General features: G+C 37.2%; 1 protein-coding gene across 1 annotated transcript; it reads left to right on the top strand.

The window, feature by feature from the left end:
* Nucleotides 1-1,965: 1,965 nt before the first annotated feature.
* Nucleotides 1,966-15,005, top strand: LOC124160927. Its single transcript, XM_046537049.1, has 6 exons — nucleotides 1,966-2,302; nucleotides 2,390-2,454; nucleotides 6,034-6,174; nucleotides 10,147-10,335; nucleotides 11,439-11,666; nucleotides 14,692-15,005. The coding sequence occupies exons 1-6, from the start codon at nucleotides 2,101-2,103 to the stop codon at nucleotides 14,845-14,847; spliced, it is 981 nt and encodes a 326-aa protein (XP_046393005.1). The 5' UTR covers nucleotides 1,966-2,100; the 3' UTR covers nucleotides 14,848-15,005.
* Nucleotides 15,006-15,708: the final 703 nt, after the last annotated feature.

The following is a 15,708-nucleotide window of genomic DNA, read 5'->3' as shown; positions in this document are numbered from 1 at the left end:
CTCTCGTAATCCACCTGCTCCCTCCAATAACAATTATCCTGATACAGTGCAGTGCCAACAACCTATGCTATCCATTTTTTATTTCCTTTTTTTCCCTTGCTCCGTCAGGAATGACGAAAATAAGTGATACAGAATGTGTGAAATAAATAGGGTGGTTTCTTATTATTTTTTTATTGCCTAAATCGAAAGATTATTACTCCTGGAGTACGTATTTCACGCTTTTAGATTTTTAAATGACGATATCTATTTTTCGCGATTAAATGAAAAGTGAAAATTTTCAAGCGCGCGAAAACGTGACGGGTAAGTATGAATGCCAAGAAATCTACGTGTGAACGTGTGACGTCGTTCTGGTTCCCGCTGCCGCAAGAGAGGTGACCTTGGGGCGAGGCTCTGAGCGCTGATACGACGCAGGATGCTAGCAGGTAGCGGAGTACCATGCTAGCTGGTAGCGCTTGGCTTAAATAAGGATTATTAATACGTATCAAAAGAGGAAAACTTTCCGACCTAGCCAGTTTTAATAGGTGATTATTAAGACATGTTTCCCTGAGCTCTGTGCCTCATGCATGCATTGGTAATCTTAGACGATGTAAAACTCCTATCCTCTCGTGTAGAAACTAGGTCCCTGTGACGTCACGTGGAGTGGAATCGCATGGGCGCCAATCTGGCCGTTTTCAAATGAGGATAAAATTGACCCTTGCCATTCGTCTAAACCGGTATTTCTAAAACCAAATAAATTGTATATTATGAATACACTAATGGTGGGTAACGAATAGCAATCAATGCCTTCCGTTTTCTTTGATGAAGGAAACTACCCTATTCTCCAAAGCCGTAAACATTAGTGAGAAAGTTAAGTGATTGGGTACATCATACATTGGGTAGGAAGGAAATTAATAAAGTGAATCAATGTGTAAAATACAACTATATAATAAAGATAAAAATAAATGAAAACAAAAAGGGGGCATCGGTAATCTACATGAGGTGATTAGGGAAGGAGGGGGTCAAGCCGATTCTCACCCAATCTCACGTGGGGAAGAGGACGGGTCCTGGCAAATATCACGTAATTTTTTTCCGCGAGAAACAGTGTCAAATTGCAACCTTAGAAATCTCAAATACTATACTTAACTAGTCGTAATTGAAAATAATTTTAGAAATGATTTTTAAATAAATCCAACAAAACGAAAGCATAGATTAATGTATTTACACTTAAAATATCCATTTTTAACAATCTTACATGAAATTAGAAGGAGTTGGGGTCAAACCGAATCTCACGATATCTCACTGCGGAAGAGGGGAGTCCAAAAATCGCCAAAATAACCTCACGAAATTAACAGACGCCCCCTTACATTCCTCTACATTATGTTTTGGAAGTTGTATACTGTGATGCTATTATACAGCATCCATATAGATTACAAGTGCATTAAAACGGGCACGGCAAAAAACTCGTTTTTAACGAACAGTCGAAGCGGTTCATAACTCAATTAATTCACATTTCACGGAATTTACCAGACCTTGATGAAACTGTTGTGAAATTTTTTCTTTGTATAATAAAATGTATCCTATCGTGACCAATGGATTATATGAAGATTGTTTGTTAATTTTCCAATAAAGCTCACCATTACGCATGCTTCTATAAAGATATGCCCATGATTTTGTTCTGGATCTCTGTTCAGTCTGCATATGCCTTCGTATTTACCTCCTTGCAAGAATAAACATAAGAGAAGCGAATTCTTTGTTCTTGCTGAAAGAGCAGACGATATGCTCATGGAGAAATTGAAATGAATTTAATGCAAATAAACTTTAAATTTTATGGTTTTTTCGGTAATTTATGGCAATTAGGTTAAAAATAATTTCATTCTGGTTCTTTTGGAGATCTGAAGGAGGGGCAAAATTGGTCAAACTACTCATTTTTTTATCATGTCGATGCTCTTCACAGTTGAAGTTACGCTCATCAATTCAACTTTCAACTGTTCCAATTTGGCGCCATAACTTATCAATTCTTATCAACATTTGTTGCCGTGTAAACGTTACTTATTATGCAAATAATTTCGTCTATGTGCGGGTATTGGAAATATCTTGCGGTGTATCTGTAAAGCTGTAAAAATGAGTTTAAGAAGGACCAATGCTTATAAACTATTAAGAGATCGCTTGGTGGGAATTGATTACGCCGAAGCAATTTCATGGAGGGGTGAGGATTTAGCGGAGTTGTTAAATGCCAAAACTTCGCGGTTGAGTATTATCAAGTGGCTTCTCGAACAGTTGAGTGGTGACACCATTTCAAATGATCCAGCTGAGGTCTCGAATTGTAGGTAACCAGGTGCTAACTTGTTAATTATATTTGGTCGTCGCGTTATGCATTCCGGCCTCTTGACTTTCTTGTTTATTTTTGTAGGCGTTCTACAGTATGTCGTGGGCCTCGGAATCCGCAAGAGCAGTCAAGCAGCTAATCTTATTTCGGTAAAGTTACTTTTTCACTATTAATTGGGAGAAAGAGAAATCGGAGGGTGTACTGTGCAAAACCCCTACACCAGAACAATAAAATACTGAGCTTTTTGTTTTTGGGATCGAGGATAGCAGCAATGAATGGCAAATACAAGAATAACTTTCTTACTAAGCCCTTAATTCACTCTAGCTACAAGTGATTAGAAATAAAGGTCAGGAATAAACCTCATGTGAGCAAAGGATGTCTAGTTAAAACAATGCATTGGTCATGCCATCACAGCATATTGATGAAGCTTATCCAGCTTCGCATTCATTGCGTAATCCTGTGCATCCTCAGCCGTGTAATGACGGTTAAGTTCAGTAAAAACAATATGTTGCACTTCAGATAGCTACTAGACATCATACAAGTAGCAAAATTGTTACTAATTTTATTGTGTGTATGGTCCAGGGCGGAACCAAGATTTTTTTCTGGGGAGTCACAAGGGTCTGAGAGGCAAATGATCTTTTCATATTTGAGATTAAAAAACAAGATGCAGCAATTAATACATGAAAATTTCTCTTTATTTTAATATTAAAGTTATATAATATGAAATGATTGAGGCTCCGTAATACACAAAACAAACCAAATGTAATGATAACCATTTATAAAATTTTGTCTATTTTTCAAGCATCTGAGGGGGCATGTGCCCCTCCCCCCAAATCCGCCTGTGTGGATTGTCGGGGTCGGATTTACCGTAAGGAAAAATAGGCACATGCTTAGGGGCATTGCAGTCCAAGGGGTGCTTTCTGTTAAGCAACCGGCAATGATCTGTACTGGAGGCACCTCAAAGTGCACTGCCGTCAGCAGACTCATTATATTGGTTCCGCCTGCCTGCTGGTGCCCTCTTTGCTAGAGCTTTAAATGTGATAAGTTAGGATTAAATCAGAACTTGAACTGCGGTGCCATAATTAACGAATTTGCTGAAAAGAAACAAGAAGGAAACTTTTGAAGTAGTTCCCGTTGTGCTTGAGGCAGGCCCCGTTATGTCTTCATTCATGTATTTAATCTGCACTTAAATTTCTCTGGAAGATATTGGAAGAAGATACGCAGTTGGACGTGTGTGGATTTTAGAGGCTTTGTTCAATTGAAAATGTAGTTCGTACCACTGCTCTTCGTGTGATTTAAAATTGGTTAATTTATTCTATATTTCTTGTTACCGCAGTTCATTTAGTTACAGCGGTACGTAATGTTTTTATTTTTCAAGTTTCCCTTCTTTTTTGTATTATGAATTAAGGCTAGACATAATTTTTGGAAAGGGTATTCATAAAGTGCTTAAGTTGCATAAAAGTTAAACTGTTTCATATAGTTTTACTCCAAGCTGATCTTTTTGAGTGAATTGTCTATGTTTGCCCTACGAAAAAATTCAAGCATAAACTTACATTGTCAGCCATGTATCTGTTTATTCCTTTTTCCCATACCTTACCTCATGCGAGTGGTATGCCTTATTATAATTATTGGGGAGGGGGGCCTTAAGTGAGGAGGGACGCTCAATGGAGAGGTGCCTATAGCGTAACTTTGGGTAAATCTGGCCCTGTGGATGGTCATATCCTTTTGACAATCTCTGGACTTTTCATATCTGGCATTCCATGGATGGAATGACAGATATGGTAAACACAGAGTGCAAAGCATGTACACTTCAAACACCTCTCCGTAGCTTCATATTGTGTAACGATATTACCACTACCCAAGCACTCAAAAATCACTTGCCGAATCAAATCCGCTCATCTAGTAGCCCAAAAATATGAATCCGCTCAGCTGGCAGTAGCCAGAGCACAAACACTTGCCTACGAAGCTTGGAGAATTGGAGTTGATCATTTCTGTTCCGGCTACTGCCAGCTGAGCTCATTCGTATTGTTGGTGTACTAGATGAGTGGATTTGATTCGGTGGGCAATTGTCATTCGTTGGTGCAGTGGAGGTATCGATAAGGTTTAGCAATATTTCAGTTTTCAACTTATCATTAACTATTCCTCACAGTGGCTTCCAGGAAAATTTGAAACTTCTGCATGATTCTCCTCCAGTTTTCAGATACATTTCCAGAATGACTTACCTGTTTTGGCAGTTGAAATAACATAGCCATCATGAAAGTACACAAACCAGTTATTTTAAACATTGGATCATCTTCTTTCCTATATTTTCAGTTGTTTGTCCCTTCTGACACAATGTTATGATCATATGGAAATTCTATTGCAATAATGTGTTGCATTGCAGAACAAGATTGATATATTCACCACACAATATAGCTCCAGCTATAATTGCATGGTCAATTGCACTTTGCTATCTTAATGGTATTTTCCAGGTCCTTTCACTTCCAGTGTCCTTTCAGTAACAAAGTACATACATGCACACATCCACGTATTTAAAAAATCATGAGAAAGTGCCTGAAAGCATTGCCATTATTCGGCTATTTAAGTCATTTGGTTTAAAACTTCAATTTTCTGTTATTTTAACAGCTATTGCAGTCAAAAAACATTGGAGTTGCTGAAAATAAAGATAAATACTAATACTATTCTGATGAGGCAGAAATGGTTCATGGTTTTGTAGAAGTGCCTCATGAGAATTACCAAAAACTGTGAAAACCTGACCAGGAAAATTTCCTCTCTCATCATGGTATCAGCATCTGTGTATCCAACTATGGCTGCATCTTTTAAGTGCCTTAAACTTTTAAGCACCAAACCAAATAATGTAGTACCCTTTAAATAGATCAGAACCCACTTCAGACCAGTTAAAAATGCATTGCTTGGTTTTGTTTGAAATTGGTGAAAGAACTGAGAGAAGTTGCCATATTTGGTCTGGTTGCATATTTGACATCCATCAGCCCACCTTTTTAAGATACACTGATATTCAAACTGCATTTTCAACTAGTTTAGTAGGTTTATCACAAAATGTTACAATTGCCAAAGGGGTAAAAGTCTGTTATTGCCAGTACATATTTAATTTGAGTCAATGAACTAATTTTCTATGCATACCTCGGGTTGGGATGCCAGATTTGATTGGTAATAAAAGATTACTGCAAGGCAACTTTAGACCACATTATATTATGTCACCACCAGGAATAAAAAAATGCTACATTAAGCTTCATATTTGATGGCTTTCATGCAATAGCATTTCCTCTTATTCCAATTAAAGGCTTTTAAAAAGATGTGATTTTACATTAGATTCGTTTGTTTTATGTCAAATTTTGGTGTCTTTACTGTAGTTATTACCATACCTGGATAAGATTTTCTAATTATCAAGTTTCAGGCTTTTAAAAAATTACCAAAAATGGCTATTCTAGGGAGCATGTGGAAAATGAAAGCAATTTTCAAATGTCTATAAGTTGTCGCAATACTGAGTCCAAAGCATTGAAAATTTCTTCATTGTGAAGTGATGTTGTACCATTTCCACGAATTAGTAATTAATACATATGAAGATCAGGAGTGTACCAGAACAAAATAATGATACATAATGGGAATACATTGATGCATATCTATAAATAAAAACTTGGTTGATGAGGAATTATTCCATGCAAAATTAATTATAATTAATAATAATCATTGATTTCTTTTACTTTTAGGGTAAAGCCTCTGCAGATGAGCAAATCGAATTCTTATCTACATTAATAACGCTTGTTAACTGTAAGAGGAATGATGAGGAAAATAAAGAGAATATCAATATAGGGGCCAATGTAAGGCATCTTCTTGGTCAAATGCAAGAGGTATGTGCTATTAAATGTTTTTCTCAAAAATTTTTTTCTATTAATCTCTGTCGCTGCATAGGATTATACAGTACTCGACACCACCCTGTATTGGCTATGAAATTGGCACTGTAATGACTACAATTTCACTTTTTATGTATGTATTTGTAGAGTCGAATGTATTTTTTATGCTCACCACATTCTAAATCCTCCTCCCAAGTTTCATGAATCCAAATATTGTGTCAAGAGTGAATTATGCATGACAATCAATGATGATGATGATAGTGTGAAGAAAAAATTAGACCACGAGCTAGGAACGTGTGACTACATTTAAACTTTTAGTGAAACCTGAAGTTTATTCAATAAAACCCTGCTGTCCTAACTCAAACTCCTTCAAGGAAGAAACAATGCCCCCTTTGTAACACAATGTTGTGAATAGCTGAGGGCATGCAGATTCATTGAAAGCATAATAAATTCCATCATTTGCTATGAAAATTGTTTACCAGATCCCACTGATGCTATCCTTCCAACCTTGAAAGCTAGGCTTTTTTCTGTCTCACCATTGTCTACTGTCTTAGCACAATGAGCTTTGCTGGGGCTGTACTCAAGACTGGAACTTTATCAAGTAGAGGAATAGATGTCTCTTTAACTGCATTACTGCAATACTTCTGGATTAATTTAATTTGCTGAGTATGACATATTATTTGCCTCCCTTGGTTCTTAATACATAATTTTCATGATGGAGTTAAATTTGAATGTAGTACCAGTTACCTTTTACGTATCATTCTCATTACTTCTTAAATTGAAAATTCATTGACATTTGTGTATATTATTAGACTTTTATCTGAAACCTCCATTTTCTGCAAGTGTGAAGTTTTGTATTGCTTTTTGCAAGATAGTTCAGTACAGATCCTCTTTGCCTTTTGTTCCTATTCTAGTGCCTATTTAGGTTTGTATAATGTTGTTCTTTGGCTTAAGTACTGACGAAACTGAGAACTGAGGAACCAAACTCAACCATCACTAGTATTTTTGAAACATTACATTTTCCTCGGGTATTCAGGCATGTTGTTTGATCTCGTTTTTGCTGTAGGAAAAAATGAAGTGAGCGTGTAAGCATGAAAAGTGAGAATCTGATAAGTCTATGCACTTAGAAAGGAATGACTAAAGTGCTGACTGTCATAGGAATATTGTGACATTTTTATTGGTTTCTCTACCGCGCTCTAGATGGAGTTTCAATGGCAAACAAAGAACTTGCTTGTTGTAATACCTCCTTCCATTCTCTGTTGATTGTGGCCATTTGATTATGGCTTCAGGTTCTTGATGCTTTGCTCTGTTCGGATTCCAATTGTCCCAGTGATTGTCCTAACGATAGTTGACAGAACTAGTTGTATGAATGCATGTCTGGGTAATAGTTTATGTAGTTCCTAACATTGCCACTTTACGATGGTTGGGCGTTGTGAAACCATAAGTGGAAGCAACAAGAGAAAGAAAAAAAAGTTTGTGAAGCTCTCATCGCTGTATTATTTTTTCATGGATTTGTCCAAGCAAGGAAGAATGTGGGTGGCAGAAAAATTACACTTTAAATACACGTTGAACACAGTAATATCTTAACCCTACATACCTTAACAGCTTTGCTAACCATCAATTTCTCGTCCAATTTAGATTTCAGCGCTGGAGGGCAGCACAGGTGTTAACCATCATAGTGTGAATGCACGATAGTTCCAACAATTGCTGGAACAATCTTAATCTAAATGAGGCATTACATACCCAGTCTAGAGGGTTAGAGATATCAAGGCGCTGCTGCATTCAGTTTGGTGTGAATGTGATAAAAAATCGTGTAAATAAACTGCGTAATTGGTATTTATCAGACTTAATTAAATAGGAATAATTAAATTAGTAGCATATTATTCTCCATGGAATTTTATTTGTAGGGAAAATTTTTTTATTTTTGCAAAACTTCTTATGTGGTTATATGAATATGTAAACAAGGTATTTAAAGGAAGCACTGCAGGAACAAGTGACTTTGTACGCAGTCACGCGCACCGTCACTGCGTACAAAGTCACTTGTTCCTGCAGTGCTTAGAAATTCGTCATCGCAGACCATCGGCAAAAGAAGGGTTTTTCACCCGGACAGTGGCTTAGTAAGCACGACCCTCGCCACATGTGTCACAGTGTGGACTTGTGACGTCCACATCTTGTTCGGTAAAACCCATCCCGAAGTTGGCTCTGAGAAAATGGCTTGGTGGTGTAACTGGTAGCACGCCTGACCGGCAATCGGGAGATCTGGGTTCGAATCCCAGCTAAGTCAAATATTTTTTCATGGCAAACTTCATCCTTTGGTGTATTTAAAGGAAGTTTAAAATGTGGAAGACATTCTCCATGCTTTTATTCTTTTGTATTGGAAGAATAATCACTTTTTACCATAAATAACATTATCCTCTAATTTTTTTTTTTAAAGTATGCAGGGAATAAAATTAATGATTTTCACATAAAGAAACTTGTTAAAAATTAAACTAAACTGGAAGGGAGATATATCCTTATTCATCATTCTTCAGATTTAGTTGGTCAAAAAAATTGTCTCTCATCTTACTGAGAATGCTCACTAGTGAAGCAGGTTCTGCAGGCATGGTAGCCAAATTTCTCCCACAACCTTTCGGCTATGTAGCCTGCAAAGTACACCTTTAACCCTTTAGCGCCGGACGTCGGGCGGAGCCGACAGGCATTTTCATGCGTAGAACACCTGACGTTGGGTATAGCTGTCGCAAACTTTTCAACGCAGACGACCGGACGTCGGCTCTGGCCGACGCGAGGGAAGGAAAGTGACCACTGAGGCAGCAATTGTCCGCTGCATTCAGGCCCGGCCTGAGACCCAGCTTAGCGAGTCCTTAGGGCCACTCCTAGGCAATAAAGGCCGAACCTCTCACTCATTTATGACCATCCTCAGCACCGGAATCCGCTGCATAGTAGTTATGTTTTCAATAGTTTTTTCAGTGATATGTTTTATTGCATAATATGTACTATGTTTTAGTATTTTGAAATGAATTTTTCGTTTTGTTCTGTTACCAATCAATTTTTAAACGGAATTTTAGCGTAAAAAATAACAGACTTCCGGACTTATAGTCATATTACCTTATATTTACTAACTTTGTTGTTATTAACGCTAGTAATCCGTGTAAAATTTCACAGTTCTTGAAAAAACGTAAGTAATTCTTTTAGAAGAGTAAATAATTTCAAATGAACTACAATGTTTGGTTGAAAAAAAAACACTGGTAACGCAATAAGTTGACCGTGGTTTCGTGCTTTGAGAGGGTTAGAGGGTGAAGTCCAGTGGCCTGGGTAAGGGATGGATAGGCCCCAAATCTGAGGGAGGAAAATACCCAGACAACTCACCCCCAAAAAAGAGCTCCGTTCGGAGAAGTTTAAAATATTCTTATGCTACTCCTAGCGGGAAAACGTTTTCCAATTGTAGACTCCGGCAGGAAAGGGTTAAGCACTTTTCCAGGGTGACATTTCTTTTTCTACTTTTCACAGAGGTTGTCATATCATTGAGGAATATGATAAAATGAAAGTACACTCACCATGTACACTCACCTGGACGCAAGCTTATTTACATTTCTAGTAAACAGGGAATCAGTTGGTGATATTTGGATGCAAACTGTAGGAAAATACGAAACAATCAAACTGATTAGGTAGTTCTACTACTGTGCGCTCAATTCAAAGAACATCACTGAACTACTTTGACAGATGTTGCCATTCCATGCTACTGATACCTCAGAGTGGCGTACAGAAGCATATTCCGGGGTGGACTTGACAGTAAGCCTCCTGCATTGTGACATGTTCTGAATGTGTGATTAGCCTGATTGGCTTCAAATGTGTTAAAAGTCTTGTATATTTTACATCCACTGAATCTCACTGCACTTTGCCTCAAGGTTAAGGTTTAAAGAACTGAAGTTATGTGAAACTTCAAGTGATGGCATGATTGCAATTTTTCAGGTCTTGGGTGCTGGAAGCGACATAAATGAGTACCATTCTCAAGCTAATGCAAGAAAGAAAAGTACAACTACTACAGGGCTTAATGAAGGAATCAAGTCAGTGGATTATTATGCTGAAGAAAATGCCATATTAAAGAGCAGGGTTGAACAAGCAAAGGAAAAGTGTAAGAGAATGAGGAAAGATCTTGGGGTGAGTTATGGTGTACGGAAATGTGAAAATTTTACACACATGCAAAACGTTAAACTGTAAATTTTTCCCTGTAGGTGATTAGGACTTATCATTATCTTAGCTGGTATCTAGCGTAAGGGGTTAGCAAAGTTTTCATACTTGTGGACTGCATTGCCTAGTTGGCATGTCTGAATTAGAAATTAGTTCTTGAACTTTCACTAGTACGATGCATTTATTTTTAAAAGATTGCTGTTCAGCAAGAGTGTGAAACTAATTAGTCACTTGTTATATTTTGGTGCCCCTAATATGGAAATGGCAGTGAAAATTAATGAATTGCTTTAGTTTTCATTTTTCCGAGGATATGTAGCGATAAACTGCTTCTTTTGCATAAATTGTAGTGGGACCTTGCCAAGTCTATTAAAATATCCTTAATCTGACCAATTATCTGAAACTATTATAACATGCTCGTGGATAGCAAGCAGTATAGAAATAATGATAGAACCATAAAAAACTTAACCAGACTCTCCAGGATTTCAAAAGCAGATTCTCAATGTATGTAAATGAAATAAACAAAGTCTTTCTTTGAAATTTCCAAGTTGTTGAATGTTATTTGAAATGGGGATGAATGAGTATTTTCTCTTATCCTCTTTCGTCTAAACAAAAATAGAACTGCGGTTCATAGAGGTTCAAATACAGCTTACTCACTCTGTGATTCAGCCTAAAGATTGGTTTGGATAGGTGAGGATAGAGCTCAGCCTGGACTTAGTCATGGGCATGTGAACGCCTCACAATTAGGCCAGAGGCAAGTTTTTTCCCCGGGTCACCTTGTCCTGTAATGTTTTATTATTACATATTACGTACATATTTATTGTTTGGGGGTGTCCTAAGTGTTCATCTGATTATGAACCTTGGACTCATCAATTTGTAGCCAAGCACTTACCTTTTAGTCCACAACAATCACATAAACAACTGTAAGTTACTAAAATGTGGTGCACACCCAATAATAATTTTCTTGTTGGCTAGCTCTTGTTGAAGTCATTTATATTGTGCTCACATATATTACTGATAAGTGATGGAACATTATAGCAGTTTCTAATTATACATTTTATTTCTATGTCTTACAGTTAAAGGATGGGGAAGTTGCTCGGGATTATATAAACAGAATTAGTCAGAAAAGAGAAGAATTAAATGAGAAAGCTGCTAATTTGGTTCAGTCTCTATTACCATTATCAAAGCAGGTGAAAAATATATTTGAAAATGAACTGAGCAGCTTAATGCCAATAGATGTTGCTGATCCTGTTGATTTACCTGTGATAGATTCTTTGTATGAAAAAGTGGAATTTATCTCTCAGGTGAGTAAGAGGTAATGTAATTAGAGTTTAAGAGGCTTTTAATAGCCAATAATGCTGTTATTTCACATGCTCAAGTAATGTTTCGCAAAAGCAGCTTATGGATCTTAACCTCTCATCATCAATCAACCCTTTGTTTTGGGAAGGGTTTAAAAGGATCAGATCACTTAAATGCAGAGTTAGCAAAAGATCAGTTTATTCACTAATGGCCCTTCTGAGTAATTATTTTCAAAGGCTAGTGAGGAATGTGAGACTAAAGATGAAGGTGGTTGGAGAAAAACTTGAGCAGGTAGAGCAATTCAACTACAGTGAAACCTCGTTAAAGCAAGTACGGGCTATAGCGACACCCCCGCTATTACGAGAGATAGCCGATGCACCGTCAATTGACCCTATAATAAGCGTGTTAAAGAATTCGTTTTTACGAGACCCTTTCGGTGTTGGCTCTCGCCATAGCGAGGGTTTTAACGCCGGAAGACTTTCATGAAGACTCCTTAACCTCTGTAATTGCTAGCGATCTGTTAGAAATGAAGTTAATGGAGTGCTCAGTCTCAAATTTATGTGGTAAACTGTCGTTCGATAAATATAATGATGACGAAACAATGCTTTGCATGATTTTTATTCAGTGCGGCGCTTATAAATTGTTTGAATAGTTAGTTGTTATTTGAGTAAGGAAATTTAGTGATGCAAAAAAACATCGCCTTTCGTCTGGATTTATGCTTACGTTTATCGGATAGATGTTTATCTGTCGCCGCACCACATCTTTTGGTGGCGATCCCGAGAACTCTTCACCACATCTTTATGTAAGAGTTTGAAGAAAAAGTGGGTGAAGAGTCTGAGCTGGAGTGTAGTACGATGTGGAAACGTGGACACTAAGGAAGGAGGATGAGAGAAGACTGGAGGCATTCGGGATGTGGATGCGGCGAAGATTGGAGACAGTGAAGTGGACGAAGAGGAGGGGGAATGACGAAGTGCTAGAGATGGAGGGTGAGGAGAGGCAGCATATAGATGAGATATGGAGGAGACAGAAGGTATGGATGGAGCGAGTACTTAGCAGGGAGGGGATTTTGAAAACAGTGTTAGAGGGTAGAATGTTCGTGATGTATCTTTTCTATCTTTATGGGAGTGTAATTGTCAAAAATGATAGGCTGACCCCCTCAACGCAGATGACAACCCCGGGCTGTATAATACTACTCATGATACTTTGCTACCTTGGTTTGACAAGGTTCTAACTGACCATCAGCTGGTTTTGAGAAAAACCTTGTCAAAGTTTTAAACTGCTGTATTTCTATTATTAATAGGAATTTATTTTTGAGTTTTGGCACATACACTAGTGATCCACTAGATACACTAATAATTATTACTTTAAAAAAATATGTTATTTATTTTATTTTTTTACATGTTTATATGAGTAATAAAATAAGTAAAATGCAGTTAGAACCTTGTCACACCAAATATTAGTTTTTTCTCCTTGCAGTTGGAACTTTGTCTCTGTTCTAAATCTGTTATTATTTTACATAGAGGAATAAAAACCGGCGCAACACATAGAGAAACATAAACTTAGTTATCTTGAGTGAAAACACCAAATTTTGCAAAAATGTCAGTTAGAACCTTGTCAAACCAAGATAGCGACTTGTCATGGCAATGGGGATGGACTTTTTAAAGTAACGGTGCCTGGCTTATGGTGTTGGATGATAATTTTACTTTCACTTTGCTAAGCTATAGGAAAGCTATGTGACTGTTCAGTTTGACCCTTTTGCGACCAATGTTGTGTGGAGCCGTCTGACAGTTATAGCTGTTGTGGATTTTTCAACACTAACGACTGGATGACGTGAGGGAAGTGAAATGACTCCTGAGATCGCAATAGGGTGGTTTCCTATTATTTTTTTATTGAGTAAATCGAAAGATTATTACTCCTGGAGTAAGTATTTCACGCTTTTAGATTTTTAAATGACGATATCTATTTTTCGCTATTAAATGAAAAGTGAAAATTTTCAAGCGCCCGAAAACGCGACGCGTAAGTATGAATCCCGGGAAATCTCTCCGTGTGACGTATTTCTGGTTCCCGCTGCCGCCCTGTGAGGTGACCTTGAGGCAAGGCTTAGCGCTGATACGACGCAGGCTGCTAGCGGGTAGCTGAGTACCCTGCTGGCTGGTAGCGCTTGGCTTAAATAAGGATTATTATTACCTTATCAAATGAAGAAAACTTTCCGACCTTAGCCAGTTTTAATAAGTGATTTTTAAGACATGTTTCTCTGAGCTCTGCGCCTCATGCATGCATTGGTAACCTCAGAATATGTATAACTCCTATCTTCTCGTATAGAAACTAGGTCCCTGTGACGTCACGTGGAGTGGCATCGCATGGGCGCCAATCTGGCCCTTTTCAAATGAGGATAAAAATGGACCATTGCCATTCGTCTAAACCGGTATTTTTAAAACGAAATAATTTGTATATTATGAATACAGTAATGCTGGGTAACGAATCGCAATCAATGCCTTTCATTTTCTTTGATGAAGGAAACTACCCTATTGTCGGATGCATTCAGGCCCCAGCCTGAGACCCAAGGAGAAGGGATAACAAATGACATCTAGTTAAATTGAGGGCAAACAAAATTTACTGTGATTTTAAAATGTTTTTCTAATATTTTGACTGTAATGGCAAGCTGAAGATCAAACAATAGGTTTTTTCAGTATTTTTCTGTTTGTGAGGGAGGAAATATGCTATATTCATGCACAATTAGAATATGACACGAAAAAATTTTTTTGGTGCGCACATCACTAATATCCCATCTTGTCTCGGAACATAGTAAAATTATACCATTGTAAAAAAATGTGAATTTTTCCTGAACAAGTATCGCCATACTACCCATCCCAACAGCATAGTGTTTAATTTATTTTTAAAAGTGTATTATTTGGTTGAATTATCATGAGATATTATGTACTAATCATACTTTTTTTTTGCTGTTTTATGCCTTGGATAAAGGAAATATTTGCCATTTTGAGTGTATTTAGGTACTCTTTTCATTTTCAGATGCAAGGAGCTAAGAGGACATTAAAAATATGTGCATCTTCACTGATGAAGAAAAGCCTAGGCGAATCCCCTGGGGATAACTGGTCAACAAGAAAGATGTCAACCCTCCCCATATTACAGCTAAATGAAAATGCACACTCTGCCGTCAATGACTGATATCTTTGTTGGTAATTGTTATCCTTAACCTGTTATTTAACCATTTTCTTTATTCATACATTGTAATAAGTAAAAGCCAGAAGTGACACTGTTCTTCACCTTCTAATAGACTTAATAAAAATCTTTTCAAGTTGGTGCCAAGTGTGACCGAAATGTGATCCATATATTTTTATGCTAGTTTGTATAAAATATAATTTTGAATTTGATGAATATTAATGTAGTGTATGAAAGTTCTCTCTAACTGTAGCGGGTAGAATGAGTGTTGGATGGATGTATATTTTTAATAAAAATTACGTAAAAAAAACCTAGGTTGTGCAGAATCACAGAACACACTAAAAAAAGATAAAAAACACTCGCAGGTACTGAATTTTCGGTGGTGTGGCCACCTTCCTCAGAGTTAATTAGGATGCCAAACTTTCAGCACTTCCGTAGATGTTGTTTTTATTCCATTGTTTTAGAGTATTCATTGAGGGATTAATGTATAAGAATAATTTTTCCATTCTTGGCACGTCTATAGTATTAGTAGAAATAGTATCATACGGCGGTAATTTGAAAATCATTCATATTTATGAATTGATGGCGAAACAACGGTCGTAAGAAAAACACATAATTTCACAAGAATAGCGACATAGAATAATATAAAAATGCCGGAAGGAATCTCTAATATATGTATAGTATTCATTGGGTTATCAGACCATAAATTTAAATTCTTAAATGTTAGATTGTGTGGAGCTTGATTAATTTCAGTTTTTCATGCACCTACCAGCCAAGTTTTTCTACATAATCGGATTTTAAACTGGTAACTATGCCTCTACCACTCTTCAGTTGCCGTGGTGTAGTAGTTAGCGTACAGAGCTGTGG

Source organism: Ischnura elegans, chromosome 6 (genome assembly GCF_921293095.1).
Source record: "Ischnura elegans chromosome 6, ioIscEleg1.1, whole genome shotgun sequence".
NCBI classification, from domain to species: domain Eukaryota; kingdom Metazoa; phylum Arthropoda; class Insecta; order Odonata; family Coenagrionidae; genus Ischnura; species Ischnura elegans.
Note: the sequence above shows the minus strand (reverse complement) of the source record. Positions and strands in the feature narration are given on the sequence as shown.